Source organism: Carettochelys insculpta, chromosome 2, assembly GCF_033958435.1.
Source record: "Carettochelys insculpta isolate YL-2023 chromosome 2, ASM3395843v1, whole genome shotgun sequence".
Classification (NCBI taxonomy): domain Eukaryota; kingdom Metazoa; phylum Chordata; order Testudines; family Carettochelyidae; genus Carettochelys; species Carettochelys insculpta.
In genome coordinates, this window is record NC_134138.1 from 85,940,506 (window position 1) to 85,958,262 (window position 17,757).

Below are 17,757 nucleotides of genomic sequence, written 5' to 3' on the forward strand. Positions count from 1 at the left end.
ATTGTACCAATTTTACTTCACATTTAATTTCAGTTTTCTTTCCTTAAAAAGTGTGTTGCTGTTCACTGCAGGAATGCAGCACGCTTCCTTTTCCTTTTCAAAATAAAGAGTATATTAGCAACACAATCTAAACAGATACAGTATCATATCCCACAGTGCGCTGCCCATATTAAAGAGGGACTTATCTAATGTTTCTAGATCACATATCATTTGCTATTTAGATATGAGTTGTTTGTTGTTGGACTTTTAGACATTCACCGTTTATCAAATAATCAGAAGGGGGCTCTTTTTACTTTGCAATTATAGACTGGGAGCCACAAAGAAGTCTTAAAGAGTCTCGTGCAGGTTCCAGAGTTGCACGTTGCAGACGCCTGATCTAGTCTGACCTCCTATATAAAGCAGGCCATAACACTTCCCCAGAGTAATTCCTAGAACAGGAAAGTCTCTGCCATGAGCAAGGCCAGACAAGGATCTTGCACCCTAAAGTATTTCTCTTATTCAGCTTAATTGCTTTGATGCAGTGTTCAGATTTTCTGGTGATAATTACTAATAGAATCTTAGGAATCTGTAAGCCAGGTGGCAACTGGCCTTTTTTTTTGGCACTTCAGGGCTCGGATTTAAGGAGCTCTCGTTTTGTGTTTACCACACTCTGTGCTCATAAGAGTGCTGAGATTCCTCCTTCCAGTCACATTTGGGGTCACAAATTAGCCTAGTGAATTGAGAGCAGAGAACAGAACCCTCAGAGGTCCAATCTCTGCCCAGGCCACAGCAGAGGTGTATGACACAATTTGCTTTCTGTCATCTGAAACACAATGAAATTAAGTAAAGTAATGTATAATATGGGAAGGTGGGACATCACAGTCACTGCTATAAGCCATGTCAAGCAGCTACTCAAGCAGGAGCAGAGGTATGTGTTTATCTAAGTACTGCATAAAGCTGAAGAGTGATATTCTATTTTGCATTTGATAAGGGGAAATTACTAAATGCCATGTCTGTACAGGGTAGTAAAATTAGACACTGTAGCACTTAACATATTTGGTTAACTGATTGCTCATTACAAGGGGAACATAAGAAAGGGTTCACATGTTAAGAGTGCACCAATCCAGAATGTATAAAATAATAGAACGGAATCATAAAGAAGAATAAACTTTATATGCCTGGCAAAGAATTCATAGTAACAGTTTATCTAGGAAAAGAAGGTTGTGCCCAGACATGTTACATTAAATATGTTTCCATGTTACTGAGGCAGTCTTAAAATGTTAGCCATTGATTTAGTGAAGTGCTATCATAAATACCAAATCAATTACAAATGTTCTTCAAACAGTTACATAACAGATGAATGAGATTTCCTGTTACCAGGATGCTATGCTAGTTCTCATTTGAAACATACATAACGTATTAGGAATGAAGTCACTCACTTTCTCCTACAAGAATTATCTTTTCATACTATATTTTTAAAAACTTTAGCTTTTAAACTAACAAAATAACTAATGTTTGAGAATTGTCAAGACTCAAATAAAAAGAAATCAAAACAACCATAAATTGTTTATAACTATAACCTCACTTGTCTTTGTCGTAACTCTTCTTTTTTTCCGCCAAATCTTAGTCTAAACTTGGGCCTTGTTCATGCAGATTGGTTTGTTCAGGTGTATCCTGCAGCATTCGTTCACATGGTTTAGGCTTCTGGATGAAAGCCAGAGACTATAGGTCTCCAGAGCATGTGATGGGTTGGCACTGTATACATAAATAATATACAACTTCAGAGCTCAGTTTTACTCTGAAAGAAATTCACTGGTGAATCATCTCATTGTGAAGCTCAGTCTAAATCACTTTTGCCTGCGGCGTGCATCCTACTTGCAGACTTGGCTGTGAGTCAGCTTTATGACCCTCTATTATTTAAACGAGTGATTGTGTTCCAGTCATTGCTTTTCTGGAGCCAGTTCTATGCATTTTTGAGTTTAAGGTGTTTTATTTTCATGATAAATGGAGATATTACAGAAGATATCATCCTAACGAGATACTAATGTTCATTAAGCACTTCTGAACTGAAACATGAATGTCACCAGAAGAAATCTAAAAGGTTGTACAACACTGAATTATTAATTTCCCAGTCATAGGGAAACAGCTTTATCTAGTGACCAGGGTACAGGATTAGGAGGTAGGTGACATAGGTTCTCTCACTGGCTCGAGCACACTGATTGCAAGAAAATCACATAACCTGTTTGTTCGTTTCCCCCTTTCTGTAAGAGGTGTTCGAAATCTATGCATAAGAAGCACTACATGAAGTCCAACTAATATCAGTAAAGTGGGACAGCTGTGTAGTGTGTAGTAAGCTCCATCTTGCACAGGACAGTGGTTGCAGTAGCTGCATATGCAGAGGCTCTGGGAGGCCTGCCTCACTCAGACAAAATAATTCTCAGCACTTTTCCGGAAGTGATGCAACTCTGTAAAACCCCTGTGCAAAGCTGTGCCGTAAAGGCACTATTGAACCCAGAATCCACAAAACTACGGGGGCCCAGAAAGAAGGCATACTATTGGGTACTAAATTCTGAACTGTCTTATGTCAGTGTAACTCCACTGAAGTCTAAGGAAATAATCTGGAGATGGATTGGTATCACTGAGAGAAGAATTTAGTTCTTAGAATGCTTTTATGTATAACATAACATAACATTTCCACTGTCCTCCTCCTATTGGAGAGAGATCAGAGACAGTCCAACGTTTATGAGGACACCTAGCATCTAGAATGTGAGTCCACAAGCTGTTGGCAGGGTGCAGCCATGTTTGTCACATGCGTTTACACTTCTTAAGATTTTGAGAGAACAGTTCTCAACTTCAGAAAACAAAACTGTGGAAACAGCCCTTACAAATAAGATTAGAAAGGTCAAAGTTTGCAGCCTTGCCAGTAGTCTTTTAACATAGTTTCTTTGTACAATAATGTATTTAATATGAAAATCGTACTTCTGGGCTCTGCTGCAGCCCCTTTGGTGTGCTAATCTCGCTGGCAAAGAGGGGCCCACAAAGGTAGCTTAATTTATCTTCCTGCAAATACCGCATGTATAGAAGCCTTCACCAGGTCATGTAGGCTAGTTGAACACTTACACACTTCTTCTATCCATACTGCTGAGAACGAGAGGTGTACAGGAAGAGAGAAGGAGACAGGTTGAAGGTAGGTGAAATCTGGGCTGTTGAAGTGACCCATTTGTGGACATTCAAAACCACCATAATTTACAATAGTCCCTAGGTTTAAAGCTACCACTTTTGCCCCATTTTTCTTGGTTCTACTTCCAGAATGGTGTGTCTCAGAATCAGGTCATTGTATGTGCCTCACAGTTAAGTAGTATATGGATTATGAGGCACAGTGTTTTGTGAACAACTCACTGGTGTGTGACAAACATCTGGCACTTTTTTGATGTTATACATTGGTGGTATATATTTTCTGTTATTAAAACAAGATACAATGTTACTTCATCAAAATTTAAGAAAATTTTCATAGGTGTTCCACATAAAAAATATTATCATTTGGTGTTTCATTGTTTCAAAAAGTTTAAGAAACACTGATCCAGTTAAATCTCTTACTCTATACCATGCCCTGGAGAGGAATTCTGCCTTATTATTCAGGGTGGCTATTTCATATGTCTTTTCATAAGGTGTAAATTAATGTATAACATAGAGAATAGTAATGTTTTTGTTTATGATCTCTCCCTTTCCAATCTAGTTCTAGTTTTGATGTTTGTAGTATGGATGAAACGTCGTGATAAGGAGCGTCAGGCCAAACAGCTGTTGATTGATCCAGAAGATGATGTGAGAGACAATATTCTGAAATATGATGAAGAAGGTGGTGGAGAAGAAGATCAGGTGAGAAATGTGGTTAGTGCTTCTAATGTGTAGATTTACACAAAAGGTGCAATAAATCTTCTTTTCCATTACCACATAATATAACACATCCAGTTCTCACAATGAGTTATACACATGGTGACTAATAGATAAAACCCTGAAAGCAAGTGATGTTTTCCAATGAGGTCTTGTCAGTTTTACAGGAGTCCAACTCCCGCCTTTTACCTGAAATGTAAAACTGGTATCTCGTCCACTTACGGGTATTTACATGTCCCTTCACATTCTGGCTAAATTCCAACTTGAGTAATTACATTTAAAAGAAAATTACAGTACCCAGTTGTTTCCATTTTTAAATGTTATTCTTCACAACCTCTCTAAAATACTGCTGTATAGAGTCATTGGTACAGAATGGCTGATAGATTCCACTCTGAGCATCACTGTGTTTCAGTGTTAGGTGAAAGTTCCCTGTGTTCTGAAGTCAGTAAAACTTTGTGGATTTCTTGTGGATGAAAAGTCCTTTGTAAATAATAGCAATCCCGAGACTGGCCAGCATTGGAACAGCACATTAGCAACCCTTTAGATTTCAATTGAGTATTAAAGAAGAGGGTGAGAGAGAATGCTACCCTGTGATATGTTTACAAGTTGGCACTGTATGCACCCACCCTTCCCTCCACCTCTGAAAGTACCATCATCACAACACCAGGGTGCTGGGATGGGTAGACATACCAGAGTGTCGTTCCTTCCTTCCTGATTTGGAGGATGCTTAAGTGGAATTCACTGCACTCCACGTCCCCTTCTCCCCATCTGCTGGGGACCTGGTAAGAGCAGGAAGAGAACTTCAGAAGTCAATAGTGTTCACAGGGAAGGGTAATTTTCTCCAGGGCATTCTTAGACCCTTGGGTTGCAGCCTGATCTAACCTCAAGGATTAGGGTTTCACCAGATTTCAGCTGCACATAAAAATTATTCTGCACATTGGATGGGAAAAAATTCACACACAGATGGAGAATATTGGAGGGAGCCTGGAATGGGTTGTTTATTTTCCATTGTTTGTTAATATGGTTAGTTGAGTAGAAGACAGGAGCGTTTGTCCGCTGATGTAAATTGACATAGCTCTGTTGACTTCAAGAGCTGAGACTTTAGCCCAACATTTTTATAGGGAAACAAGATCATTGCACATCTGGTACTTATCTCATACTTATCTCCTGAAATTTACATATCTAGTTTAAGGCTTGGTAAATTTCTGTTATCACCTATAACAGTACTGATTATCAGCAGATTACATGACTTTGAGGTTGCCATTGTTAGTAAATGTGATAGCTGTAATAGGCTGATGCTAATGTTCTGCCTCAAGATGATAAGCACTCAATTTGTAACCACTACATTCAGCTCTTAATATAAAAACCTTATGTTGACTCAGTGTTAATACACTTAACACATGTAATACACTTGATATGTATTGTTTTCACAATACATGAACACCAGTAATTCTTTTTAAAACATAAATCAGGACTCCAAAGTGATTTATATGGGGTTACTGGGAAGTTTGACTTGAATGTCATTTGGTAAATGTTTACCAAATAACATTGAATTGTATTGTGTTTTTCTTCAGTAAATTACAGAAGTTGTTACTCAGCCCCGTTAACTCTGGGACCAGTTCTGCAATCCTTACGCCTCTTGAATAGTGTTTATTCTATAGATCCCATCGAACTCAGTAGACATACACAGTGACTTTTAAGTGCTACTTGTATATGTGTGGCAAGTTTTGGAGCTGTAGTTTTAGTCATATATTTTTATCTTTCTCATGACCTTCTTCATTCCAAAGAACTTTTAAATCAATGTTAAGATTATTGATCATACTACATGAGACACGCTTACTCAAAAAAACAAAAATCAACAAGCCTACAGCCCTGATTTTTGTTATCATTTTAATAAGAATTATTTTGTGAATGTGGCTCAGAATTAAATCATTTACTACCATTATTATACTAAGTATCAGTGCTTTTTTTTGTGCCCCTACTTGCCGGTACTGAGTACTGGCGTTGTGGCGGCCCCAGCCATGGGATTGGCTGAGGGTGGGGGGCAGGGAGCCAGCTGAGTACTGGCTCCTCTTTTTTTAACAAAAAAAAAAAGGCTCTGCTTAGTAATATTTCTTTCAGAGGTGATAATTAGAACATGAAAAATAAAACCAAAATGGGCTTGTGCAGGAGTATGTCTAATTTCTGAACTACACATAAAGACTGTTTCTACACATGCCACTTTCAAAGTTTATTCCAATTATAAGGCATTATAAATAACATGTAACATGCCAAACACTTTGGCCGTTTTAATAAATGGCCCAAAACATGCAAATTCCCCATGCCTCATTAGCATAAGGTCACGTGATTTGGAGTCTGGAAGACATTCTTCCGGACTCCAAAGCACCGTTTAGAAGCCCGGCCCCCGGAAGGAAGTCCTTCTTCTGGAGGCCTCTTCTTCCCAAAAATTTTCAGGAAGAAGGGGCGTCTGGACGAAGGACTTCCTTCCGGAAGACCCCCCGGGACCACACTCTTAAATGGCGTTTTGGAGTCCAGAAGTTTCCGAACGTCTTCCGGACTCCAAATCATGTGACCTTATGCTAATGAGGTGCGGGGAATTTGCATCCATGCCTCATTAGCATATTTTGGGCCATTTATTAAAACAGCTGAAGTGTTTGGCATGTTACATGTTATTTATAATGCCTTATAATTAGAATAAACTTGTACCAGCACTGAAGTAGTGAAACATGCTTGGTATTTAAGTAGCCCTCCGAGTTTATCCAGCTGGTCTTTGGCTCTTCCTGCTCTCCCCTCTAATGAACTGAAAGAAAATGTACTTGAGGAATTTTAAGTAATTTCTTCTTAGGTGCCTAGATCTTAAAATCTGGTCAGTTTTGTGCTGTATACCCTATTGGTATTTTTCTTATTTGTATTCAGATGGTTCTCATTTCCCCTATTAAACTGTCAACTGCTACTGTCATATTTTATTTTCCCCATCCTGTCAGATAAGTGACATAAAAGGGCTTATCAGATCATTTTCCCTCGTCATTAAACTTTTGTTTGTTTTATAAGATTGCCACTCATTTATAACAAGTTCTTAATGATAATGAATAAGCTAACTGTTACAAGGCAATAAGCATTCTCATTATTATCATAAAAAGGAAACTGTTCCTGAGATCAGATTTGTCTATTAAAAAATTTAATTTTGTTTTCTAAATGATTACATACATTGCTCACGTACGGGAATTATTTTCATTTCCCCATTATAGAAAAGGTAATGTTTTCTTAATTCCATTACGAAAATCATTGTACTATTGTCTGCTTTAGATTCTGCGGCCCTTCTGTACAGCTTTACCGGCAACTTAGCTTTAACTTTCGCTTATTTACAAAAATAGCAGATACCTTGGTATCTTAGGAAATCATGAAGTTGCAGTGCTCCAGATAGATTGATGATAAAAACAAATGGGCAAAACCCAGGGCAGCAGAAAGTAACAGTAAAGTGAATGGCAAATTTTAAAAAACCATCAACTATCGGTACAGATGCAGGTTTTCATAAATGCTAGCATCCATGCAAAACAGCATTACAGACATAGAACACTGCACTCCCTAAAGCCTGTTAACTTGAGTGAATGTAGGATTCAGACTGCATAGTACACCTTGTAGTTTCGGGGCCAATTTTTTCATAGTAAATGTTGTCCAAACAGTTTAGTTGTCTTTTAATGTTATTGTTTAAGAGGTGACTTGAACTAAGCTGGTGCAACAGCTGACATATTCTGCTGAAATGCATAGTTCTTTCATTGAACGGGTCTGAACCTTAAGAGATGGGTCAAGTCAAATTGCAATATGGAATGTCCAAGTATGTTTTCTAAAAGTCCTGCATTTAAAGTAAAAGGCATCTGTGAATCCACATGCAGTTTTTGGCTGTGCACGCTGATCAGGTAACTACGTGGAAAATAGCTATCCAGATGGGTAATTAGACATTTATGTATGCAACTCACACACAGTCACAGGACTTACCAAAAGTCAACTTGTGAATTTATTCTTGCCCATGGATCTGAGCGTTACCTTTTGAAAAATAGTCCCTGTTTGGCCCAGTGTTTTGTAATTTTACAGAACTTGATATGCACTTCACTTAATTAATATATTGGCTTGCGCAATTACCATTCATATTCATGTACCAGATCCAGTTTTCTAACTACTCTCAATATAATTCACTGTATCAGAACAAAAAATTGTTAAACTCTTGATAATGATTTCAGTAAATATCTTAAAATTTAAATGCAGCCAGTGCAGCGTGACCAGAGCAGAAATAGGATATAGGTGCTCTGTTCATTGGTAGCCTGCACAAACCTGCAATTCACACAGAAAGGACAATACCCAGTCTGAAGAGACCAGTAACACTCTGTCAGATTTACCTACTCCTTTTTACATGTTTCTAGCCACAATCAAACACAGCAGGCATTGCCTTTTAGCATTTTTTTAAAATAACCTTCTGCTATTTTCAGAGGTCTTGCATTGTTTCCACAGTAAGGAAAAACAGTGTACGTACAAGTCCTCTTTCAAGAAACTTAATCTTGAAAGCTCAGAATGGTGTCAGGGTTCTGCTGTGCATTTCTCTAATTAGAAATTGTAGCTGAAATGAATGAAATTATAACTGTATGCCTGGTGGAACTTTGTGGCATGGGGAGGCACATTTTCCTCTGTGGAAGGATGCCCATTAACTGTGGCATGTTAATGGTGGGATTGGCTGCTGTTGGAAGACAGGATACTGAACTAGATGAACCTTAGGTCTAACCTAGCATGGTTGTTCTTATGTTCTCATGTGCAGTGAGAGTACTTCCAGGGGTCACTGCACAGTGCCTCTTGCTTCACTTGTTGCAAAGGTGTGACCTGCCCCCACCCAAACATTTCCTGTAGGAGTCTGCTGGGGGTGGAAAGAGGGTGATGGCGTCATCCAATTGTACAACTTCACCATCAGCTGCTAGGCTCGTTCCCCTCTTTCCATACAAAACATGCAGGAGGATAAGGCATAATTTTGCCCATTTCAGAACTCTCAACTTTCCAACTCTTAACAGAATTCCAGTACTCAGCATATCAAAATATTTTCTATTGTTTAGTTTTTTCCAATTAGGATTACACAGTTGTATCAAATACTTGCTTTGCTGCAATCATTGCAGCTGTGGCAGGTTTCACAAATTAAATTTGGGATGCACCTGCATACCTGGGCATAAAACCTTATATTTTGCTTAGTATTGTGTATAATCTATATAATATGTGCCTATTCCCAAAATTGAAATATGCATGACAGCAGTCCAAACCCTTACATTTTACTCAGGAGAATGGATACATTGTGATTGGATTCCCTTCAAATACATCTATGTTTTGAGGTGCTTGATATAAAGGCAGTTGCATAAAAGTACTTGTATTATATTCATGGTGCGCTTTCTGCAACCCAGTTTCCAGTTGTATATTCTTTGACATATTTTTTTTCTCACTTGCAGCAGTGTCACATGCTCATTAGAAGGTCAGTTGTTGGTCCTTGAAATTACATAAGAGATTGTTCTTGATAATATTCACCACAGACTGCACCATTTGTTAAACTGAACCCCTCTCAAACCTTTTTCATTCAGTTTTCATAGATAGTTGTCAGACAGCTGTAAAACACAGAAACTGTGCATGTGTTGTAAATTCTTTTCTCTTTTTTTTTCCTCTTCATAATAATAGCAGGACAGACTCTAGTAACCATCAAAAGAGTATTTATATATACATGTCTTTAGTTCACTGTGCTTTCCTGATTTAAGGACCTATTAAGATCATATACAGGTTGGCCTTTGCGAGCGTGCAATTGTGATTGAATGCAGAACATGGGATAGATTAATCTGTTCCAGGGAAAGGTCTGCGCTGTCCAAAGCAAAATATATTGAAGGTGCTCAAAGCATATGTCTAGTGGCCACTGAGCATCACTGGTACTAATTCCTGGTCAGCCTCCTCATTTCCTGCTGAGATTCTGCAAAGATCCAATGGTGGAAGAGGCAGTTGCTTTTTATAACCACCTTTTATGTCCCCAATTAGTGAATAAGTCCTCATCCCACAATGCTTTTGTAATAAGGGAAGTTTCATCTACTCAGTATTGAGTTACTCCTTTCTCTTCCATTCATTGCCATGAGGCGAAAGATCCTTCAGTTGGATGCCCTGCCCCCCTCCCCCAATCCAGTGTTCTGTCCCTCAATGATATTTGTTAGGAAGATGTTAGCTAGAAGGAAATTACAGTGACACGACAGGTTGAACCTTTGAAATCCAGAACTCTCTCCTCCAGCAACATCCATAATAGTTAGCCGGATGACCACGTATTATGTATGTGGCCAAGTTTCCCTGGGTCCCATAAACTTTGTTTACAGCCATCAGTCCTGGCTTTCCGTGTTCCTTGCTGTTATTTAGTCGTAATTTACCCCTCTATATTTTCGAAGAGCCCAGTAAGCAGTGAAAGTTTTGGTAATGCTTTAGACAATATTGACCTCCCATGGTCCGGCAAATTCTCTTGTCCAATACCAGTCAGGTCTCAAGGGTGTTGGAAGAGAGAGGTTCAACCTGTACTTTATTAGACTGCTGCAAAGACTACTGTCTTTGTGTAAATGAATGGCTGAGGGAGACCGTTTTGTTGGCTGTGGGAGAAGTTGAAACTTTTTTAAAATTATATACCTGTGCTTATCCCTTTGGAGACAAGTGAGCATATCCAGGGTGCTTTTCCCTGTTTCCTACAGTCTGATTCTGGTACTCATTGAGCTAGGTCTTTGGAAAGGCTGAGACTGGATTACAGCTATCCTATACCCTGAAAATTGAGAGATTTTAAATTTTGAAATGAGAATTATTTGGTGTACAACTGCCACGTAGTTTCAGGAGGATATGTGTTTAGGCACTTCAAGGGGATATTGGATGAACCTCTCTGTTTGGACTGGGGTTTACTCTTGAATGAGTGATTTGTGTGGAAAATCAAGTGGCATTTTTATCTTACTCTTGTAATTGAGAACTCTCAGTATGTGCTTCCAGATGCTATGGAACTTGAGGTCCAGGAAGGAATCAGATTTGGAGTTTTGAACCCCCTAATTAGGAAGCGGTTCATGTTTAGGGCTTGGCCAGTGAGGTGGCATTTTGTTACCCATCTCAGCTGGTGTCTTGGTTCAGGAATTCAAGGCAGGATCTAACAGTGATTCAGATCTCACCTCAGAGCTGTCAACTACAAGTCACCACCATCTATGATTTAAATTGATATTGTCAACTTTATTTCTTTTTAAAAGATGAATTAAAAATTCTCAAGTCCCTGCCAGAGCACCCTTGAAATAAATCTTAGATTTTTTTAATCTTCTTCAAAAATAAAGGTAGGTAGGTAGCTGTTTTTTTATGCTTCGGTGCTGATATTTAAAAGGGTCTTTTAAGCAAGGCTGAAAAATAGTACCCAAGGGCATGAGCTTCTTGTCCCATGCAAGGCCATGAGAGAAAACAAAGTCTCACCAAATGTACCAAAAGAACAGACTGAAAAATAGTGAAAAATTATATATTTAGGGAATATATTTCAGTATTTAGCAGCAGTAATGGGTAAAGTATGCCCTAAGTAAAATGTAATTTTTTTTTCAAGTCGATCATACAGTTTAACTCATTAGGGTTCTGTTTTGGAGACATGGCTTGGTAATTTAGTTCGCACAATACTGGCGTAGCTCCTTCCCAAGAGGTACTGCCATGAGCCTGGCCTTGAAGACTGCTGGGAAGGATTGGCAGCCTGTGTGCACACATCAGCTACTAAACTGTGGTCGGCAGATGAGTAGTGACATTGAGGAGGAGGTAGGTTAGGATATCAGGGGATTGTGTGTCAGGCACCAGCTTTAACGACATCAAGCAAATCATGGAGTTGGGGACAAACTAGGATCAGAAGCCAGAGTCTAGGGTGCATTGCAAAGAAAGGCTTGGATCAGAAGCAAGCTTACAGATAGCTCCCCATGATAGCTTCCCAATTCCTAGGCCAGGATAAGTCAACTAGTGGTCTGTGAGGGGCCTCCACTCAGGCCATGAACGGTGGTACTTCCAAAGCAGCCCAGCTTCACAGGGTCCTCCAGCAGTTCTTACATTATATTGACTCGCCTATTGCTTCGTAGAGGTTGTCTTATTATTCTGTTTTGTGTATCGAGCACTGAAGAAAGGAAATCATGGCCCCTGCCCCCAGAAGTTTACCAGCTAACTAAAAAATGGCAATAAATATTAAATCTATGCGGTTCCATTCAGAGAGGTCATTGGTGCTGTTCCACCTTTTTACAAGTAACCTAACAGGCACACCACGCCCCTGGGCAAGGTGCAAGGGGGCACTGGCTGTGTGTTCCCAGAAGGTGTGAGGACTCAGGCAGAAGGGGCAGGGCTGGGGGGGCAGCAAGCCCTCAGAGCAACCCAGAGCACACAACCCGCACCCCCCATCTCCTCCCTGGGCCCTTATAGCTGTCTGAAGTTTGACTTGTGGTGCTCCAGCAGCAATTTAAAGGGCCAGAGGCTCCAGGCACCGTTGCCATCGCTTCTTTAGAATCATTGGGCTCTGGGGCGTTCCCGCCCCACATCGGCAGACCTGCCTCTTTAATTACATATTTATAGCCACCAAAAAGTCTCATTCCTAAAACTGAAAAACAGTAAAAATCTTTACTTGGCCAATTCTATGATGAAATGTTAAATGATACAGGATTTTTCAGCAATTCCAATAAGTACAGTTGGCACATCATAATGCCTTACATCTTTCTCTGAAAGCACCTGCTGGGCCATGGTTTGGAAGAACTCTATTTGTTTAATTTAAATGATAGCTATACATGGTGTAGTCCTCATCTAAGGTTTCATGGGTCAAATTTTTAATCCCCACATCAGTGGGGCAAAGCATCCAGAAAGTGAGGAGATCCAATTCCATGAGGCGTTTGTCTAGGAAGTGGACTCTCTCTAATGGCAGAGGACCACAGTACCAGCTCTGACATACCCTATAGCCCAAAGCCCAGTGTAGAAGGCAGTCTCAGAAAATGTGGGTGCGGGTGGCCTGGGTGCTGAAATGGCCCATGGGTAAGGGCCAGCTGGCATAATTTAGACCAGTCTTGAGATTGCACTGCTGGTATATCAAAGAGTGGACTGGCATCCAATGGCTGGGCACTATTCAGGTGCAGCATGGGGTTTTATATCTTAAATCTATAGATATTCACCAAATGACAGATTTTTGTTCTTTTCTTTTCTGTTGACATGGAATTCATAATGTTGTGCTAGTGGCATCAGTCAGCCAGAGTTCTGAATCTGCAGAATCAAGTGCTTAATGATCAGATCCAAGAGTAATCTCCAGAAAGTGCTTAGACTTAAGGCCATATCTGAGAAGCTTTGTACTTTGCATGACATTTTTGCCCTTTAGCTTTCCTGTTATGGAAGCCACATGAAATCAGCAAGTAGTCTTAAACTCAAGTCTTTGAAGGTATTATAAAAGTGCAGCACTCTGCACTTGAGTAGGTCTCAGCAGACGGTATCTGGCATTTATTTGGTTTGAAAAATCCCAGTCTGATTTGGCATCTGTGCTACAGGTTGTAAATCAGTGTTTACTAGGCAAATTGTTTAGTCACTTAACAGTGCTACTCCAGATAGTTTCTTCTCAATGAAAAATTGATGAGGTGCACAGCAAAGCTGGTAGAATGTAGACATTTGGCATGTATTGCAAACGTAGACACAGGGAATATGAAATAAATAATGCTTTTATTCATTATTCATGAACATGAATGGTAAATTTCTATAAGGATACTTACAGAATCATTCTCAATAAATGCTGTGATTAGCAAGGTGTGTCTTTTGCTGAACGTGTGCTCTTTGTTTTATTTTTCTATGAAATTGTTGAAAAATCTTTGGGTCCATTTTTTTGTTTTTGTTTTTGTTTCCTTCTTTACAGGACTATGATTTAAGCCAGCTTCAGCAGCCTGATACTATAGAACCAGATGCCATCAAACCTGTGGGAATCAGACGACTTGACGAAAGACCAATCCATGCAGAACCTCAGTACCCAGTCAGATCAGCTGCTCCTCATCCTGGGGATATTGGGGACTTCATTAATGAGGTAAAGGAGAAAAAATACTTTCCTTGCAGGATTGGATAGGCTTTTCTCTGTTGCTAATTGCAGTCTGCATGAATAGCTGTTATATTTGGAACATAATAACTTTTTAAAAACTTGCTTATACAATTAAATGACCTTGGTAGATAGAAATAAATATGGTCTTTTTAAGTACAGACAAATTTAATTAACTCATTCAAATAGAAAGGGAAGATATGTCAATTAACTTTTGTGCATTTGTATTAATTGCATTCATACTATGTTATCAGCCTTAACCACAATATCTCCAAGAGGGATTATACCACGGGTTCCAAGTAATAAATAGACTAACAAAATCATAATTTAGACTAAATTCATTTATTAATGCAGATTAATTTAATAATGGAAAAAGTTCATTGTGATTTTCCTCACACATTACCCTTTGAATCCGGATAATTGTGGAAATTCAATATCTTCAAAAAGACCAAAGGAGTTCCAGCAAACAAGATTAGTGAGTAGGGCAGCTAAATTAAATGTTATGTAAGTGCTGTAAGTACTTTTCTCGTCAAAGAGGTTTTAGGAGGTTCTGTGCCTCTTTGATTCTTGCAAACTAATGCAAATGTAACTCTCACTGAATGAAGGTTCAGGATTTATTTTAGAAGATATTTTCAGTTATGAAAGAAATATTTCCCTACAAAACTTCTTAAAATTATTTTTGCTGTTGTCCAAATGTTCGGATATGTTTAAGTTACTTGTTTGTTGGAACTTAAAATGATTGCTATTTCAGGGTCGTCTTCATGCTTTGGGCAAAAGACATATTGAAAGAACAACTCGACACTTAGGCTGTGTCTACACTAACATTCCTCTTTTGAAAGAGGCATGCAAATGAGGGTAATTGAAAATGCAAATGAGGTGCAGATTCACATATCCATCTGTTAGCCAGTGGCCGGGTAATGTGTGGTCAGGTGCCAACTATGCCCTTATTACCATCCTAGTCTTTAACTGCTAGAGCGCAGGGCTCCTTCACAGCGGGCAGCCTGGGCCAGGCTGATGGATGCCCCAGGGTCCTAAACACCCGAGTCTTTTACTGCTACAGCAGGAAGCTCCGTCGCAGCAGGCAACCAAGATTGGCTGACGGGTGCCCCCATGGTAGCACTAAGAGCCTTTCCACACCCGAGACTTAAACTGCCAGGACGCACTGTCCCGTCGCAGCGGGCAACCAGGGTTGGCCGACGGGCGCCCCAGGAGTCTACACCGTGGAGGCGGCGCGACTCTACGCTCGGCTCTTAGCACTCTCACCTACAGCCAGGCTGTGGTAACCAAATGGTTGAAGTTCTTTTATTGTGCTGGCTGCGTTGCAGTGACAGAGAGTAACAGCAGTCAGGCTTAGATCTTAACTAGTTGCAAGTTTACTAAGCTACAGTTATAAGCGTGCGGTTACAAAAGGCTATTGTCTACTTCTTCTTCGAGTGTCCCCGTGGGTGCTCCACATTAGGTGTCGGGCTCGCCCGGCGCCGCAGATCGGATCTTCCAAGCAGTTTCTGCCGGACCGCGCATGCGCCGGTGCGCGCCGCTCCCCCGCGCGCTCCCGGCCATGTGCGCGATCCGGTCCCCGCCAGTTCCTCTTAACCGCCGTCGGCTGCAGACGGAATCCAACTAGGCTAAGGCCAAGTAGTGTATTCAATGGCTTTATCTGTTTTTTCTTAAAGTTTTTTCAGGCACTTAGGCTACTATAAGCTAGCCGTTTGCTATTTTGTAAAAAAAAAAAAAAAAACAACAACGAACAAGCTAGGAGAGGGACAGCTCAGCCAGTCCCAGTAACAAGCGCCGGAGGCCAGGAGCTAGGGCTATCAGCCCTCCGGCTAAGGCAGACCATCGGACGGGGAAAACGGCACAAAGAAGGTGCTAAGTACCCACTTAAAAACACAAAGACTCACCAACAATGTCCTCTTCAGGCTTTAAAAAAAAAAAAAAAAAAAAAAAAAAAAAAATGCTGCTTCTTGACAAGGCCCTCCAGCCAGAAGTGCCGGAGCGGCCGCAGCAGGAGGGACCCTCCGGGGCCCTTAAAAGGAAAGCTGCCTCCCTCACCCCATCAGCGCAGAAACGGAGGAAAGTATCTCCAGCCCGATCCCTGCCGGCAGCAACAGCGAGCGGGACGGGAGGAGCAAGCAGCCCCCAGCCGCAGCAACAGCTGATCGGCGGCGGCACGGAGAGCCACGTGGAAGCGGCTCAGCCTCCAATACTCAGCCAGCCGCCCCGCACCGCAGGCAGGGCGGCGGCTAAGCAAACGCCGGTACTGGCGGCACCGCAGGCAGCGGCACCGACCCCCGGGGAACCGGCGGTGCAGAGCGCGCAGGCACGCAGCCTGCCGGCACCGGAGGACACCGCACATGCGGCATCGCCCTCGAGCGTGCCGAGCTCGGTGCAGACGGGGCCGGAATCCCCTGTATGCTCCCCAGCCCGATCCCTGCCGGCAGCAACAGCGAGCGGGACGGGAGGAGCGAGCAGCCCCCAGCCGCAGCAACAGCTGATCGGCGGCGGCACGGAGAGCCACGTGGAAGCAGCTCAGCCTCCGATAATCAGCCAGCCGCCCCGCACCGCAGGCAGGGCGGCGGCTAAACAAGCGCTGGTACCAGCGGCGCCGCAGGCAGCGGCACCGACCCCTGGGGAACCGGCGGTGCAGAGCGCGCAGGCACGTAGCCTGCCGGCACTGGAGGACACCGCACGTGCGGCACCGCCCTTGAGCGTGCCGAGCTCGGTGCGGACGCCGGAATGCCCTGTATGCCCCCCAGCCCGATCCCTGCCGGCAGCAACAACGAGCGGGACGGGAGGAGCGAGCAGCCCCCAGCCGCAGCAACAGCTGATCGGCGGCGGCACGGAGAGCCACGTGCAAGCGGCTCACCCTTCGATAATCAGCCAGCCGCCCCGCACCGCAGGCAGGGCGGCGGCTAAACAAGCGCCGGTACCACCTACCCCCGGAAAACCGGCGGTGCAGAGCGCGCAGGCACGCAGCCTGCCGGCACCGAAGGACACCGCACATGCGGCACCGACTTCGAGTGTGCCGAGCTCGGTGCGGACGTGGCCGGGATCCCCTGTATGTCAGGGGCGGAGTTACCTCCTCAAGGGAGGGGGAAGACTGCACACAAGAGGAGGCATTGCAGCCCCTCTCCGCACAGGGCTGTGTAGTTGCTTTCTCACAGCCCTCCGCTATGTTGCAGACTCCAACTAGAAGGCAGGGGTCCCCCCCCTCCTTGGCCTACCCAGAGCCCCCTTCTCCATTTCTGCAACCAGCCTCACCCTGGCTGGGACCACCTCCACCCTTCCTGGGATTTGAACCGCTGGACTATTAGGCAAAGTCGCTCTCTCCAGGGTCTCGACGGTCTCCCTCCCCCAGACGCAAAGGGTATGCACCAAGGGAGTGGTCTAGGTCACCTTCCCAAGACCAGTGCTTATACTGCCGTGGTCGCCCCTACCACGCAGGGCATAGACACCATCGGCAATCTCCTAGGGAAAGATCCCTACGAACGATCTCGTACCCCCAAGGGCAATTGTGACCGGGGACAGAGACTTAAGCATCTCAGGGGGGACTGGTTATGGAACCCCGAGATTTTTCCTCGCACACCTCTAGTGAGAGGGTGTACCATCATCAGCAGGAACCGGAAGGGTCCAGAAAGACGTACCCCAGCGGTTCCTCGCTTTCCTCCCCGGATGAGGCTACGGCCCCGGGGGGCGTCCATCCTCCGGACGATCTCAAACAGTTCCAAGAGCTGTTTTACGAGGGTGGCCTTCACGCAAGGCTTCCAGACAGCAAAGGTGCAAGAGCAACA

General features: G+C 42.7%; 1 protein-coding gene across 2 annotated transcripts in view; it reads left to right on the forward strand.

Moving 5' to 3' along the window:
* CDH2 (cadherin 2) overlaps positions 1 to 17,757 on the forward strand; it is a 196,690-nt gene that overhangs the window by 166,011 nt on the left and 12,922 nt on the right. For both annotated transcript variants that reach the window (XM_074987251.1, XM_074987252.1), the window contains 2 exons: positions 3,716 to 3,855; positions 13,793 to 13,957. In XM_074987251.1, coding sequence (XP_074843352.1) covers positions 3,716 to 3,855; positions 13,793 to 13,957 — 305 coding nt within the window. The remainder of the gene's footprint in view (positions 1 to 3,715; positions 3,856 to 13,792; positions 13,958 to 17,757) is intronic.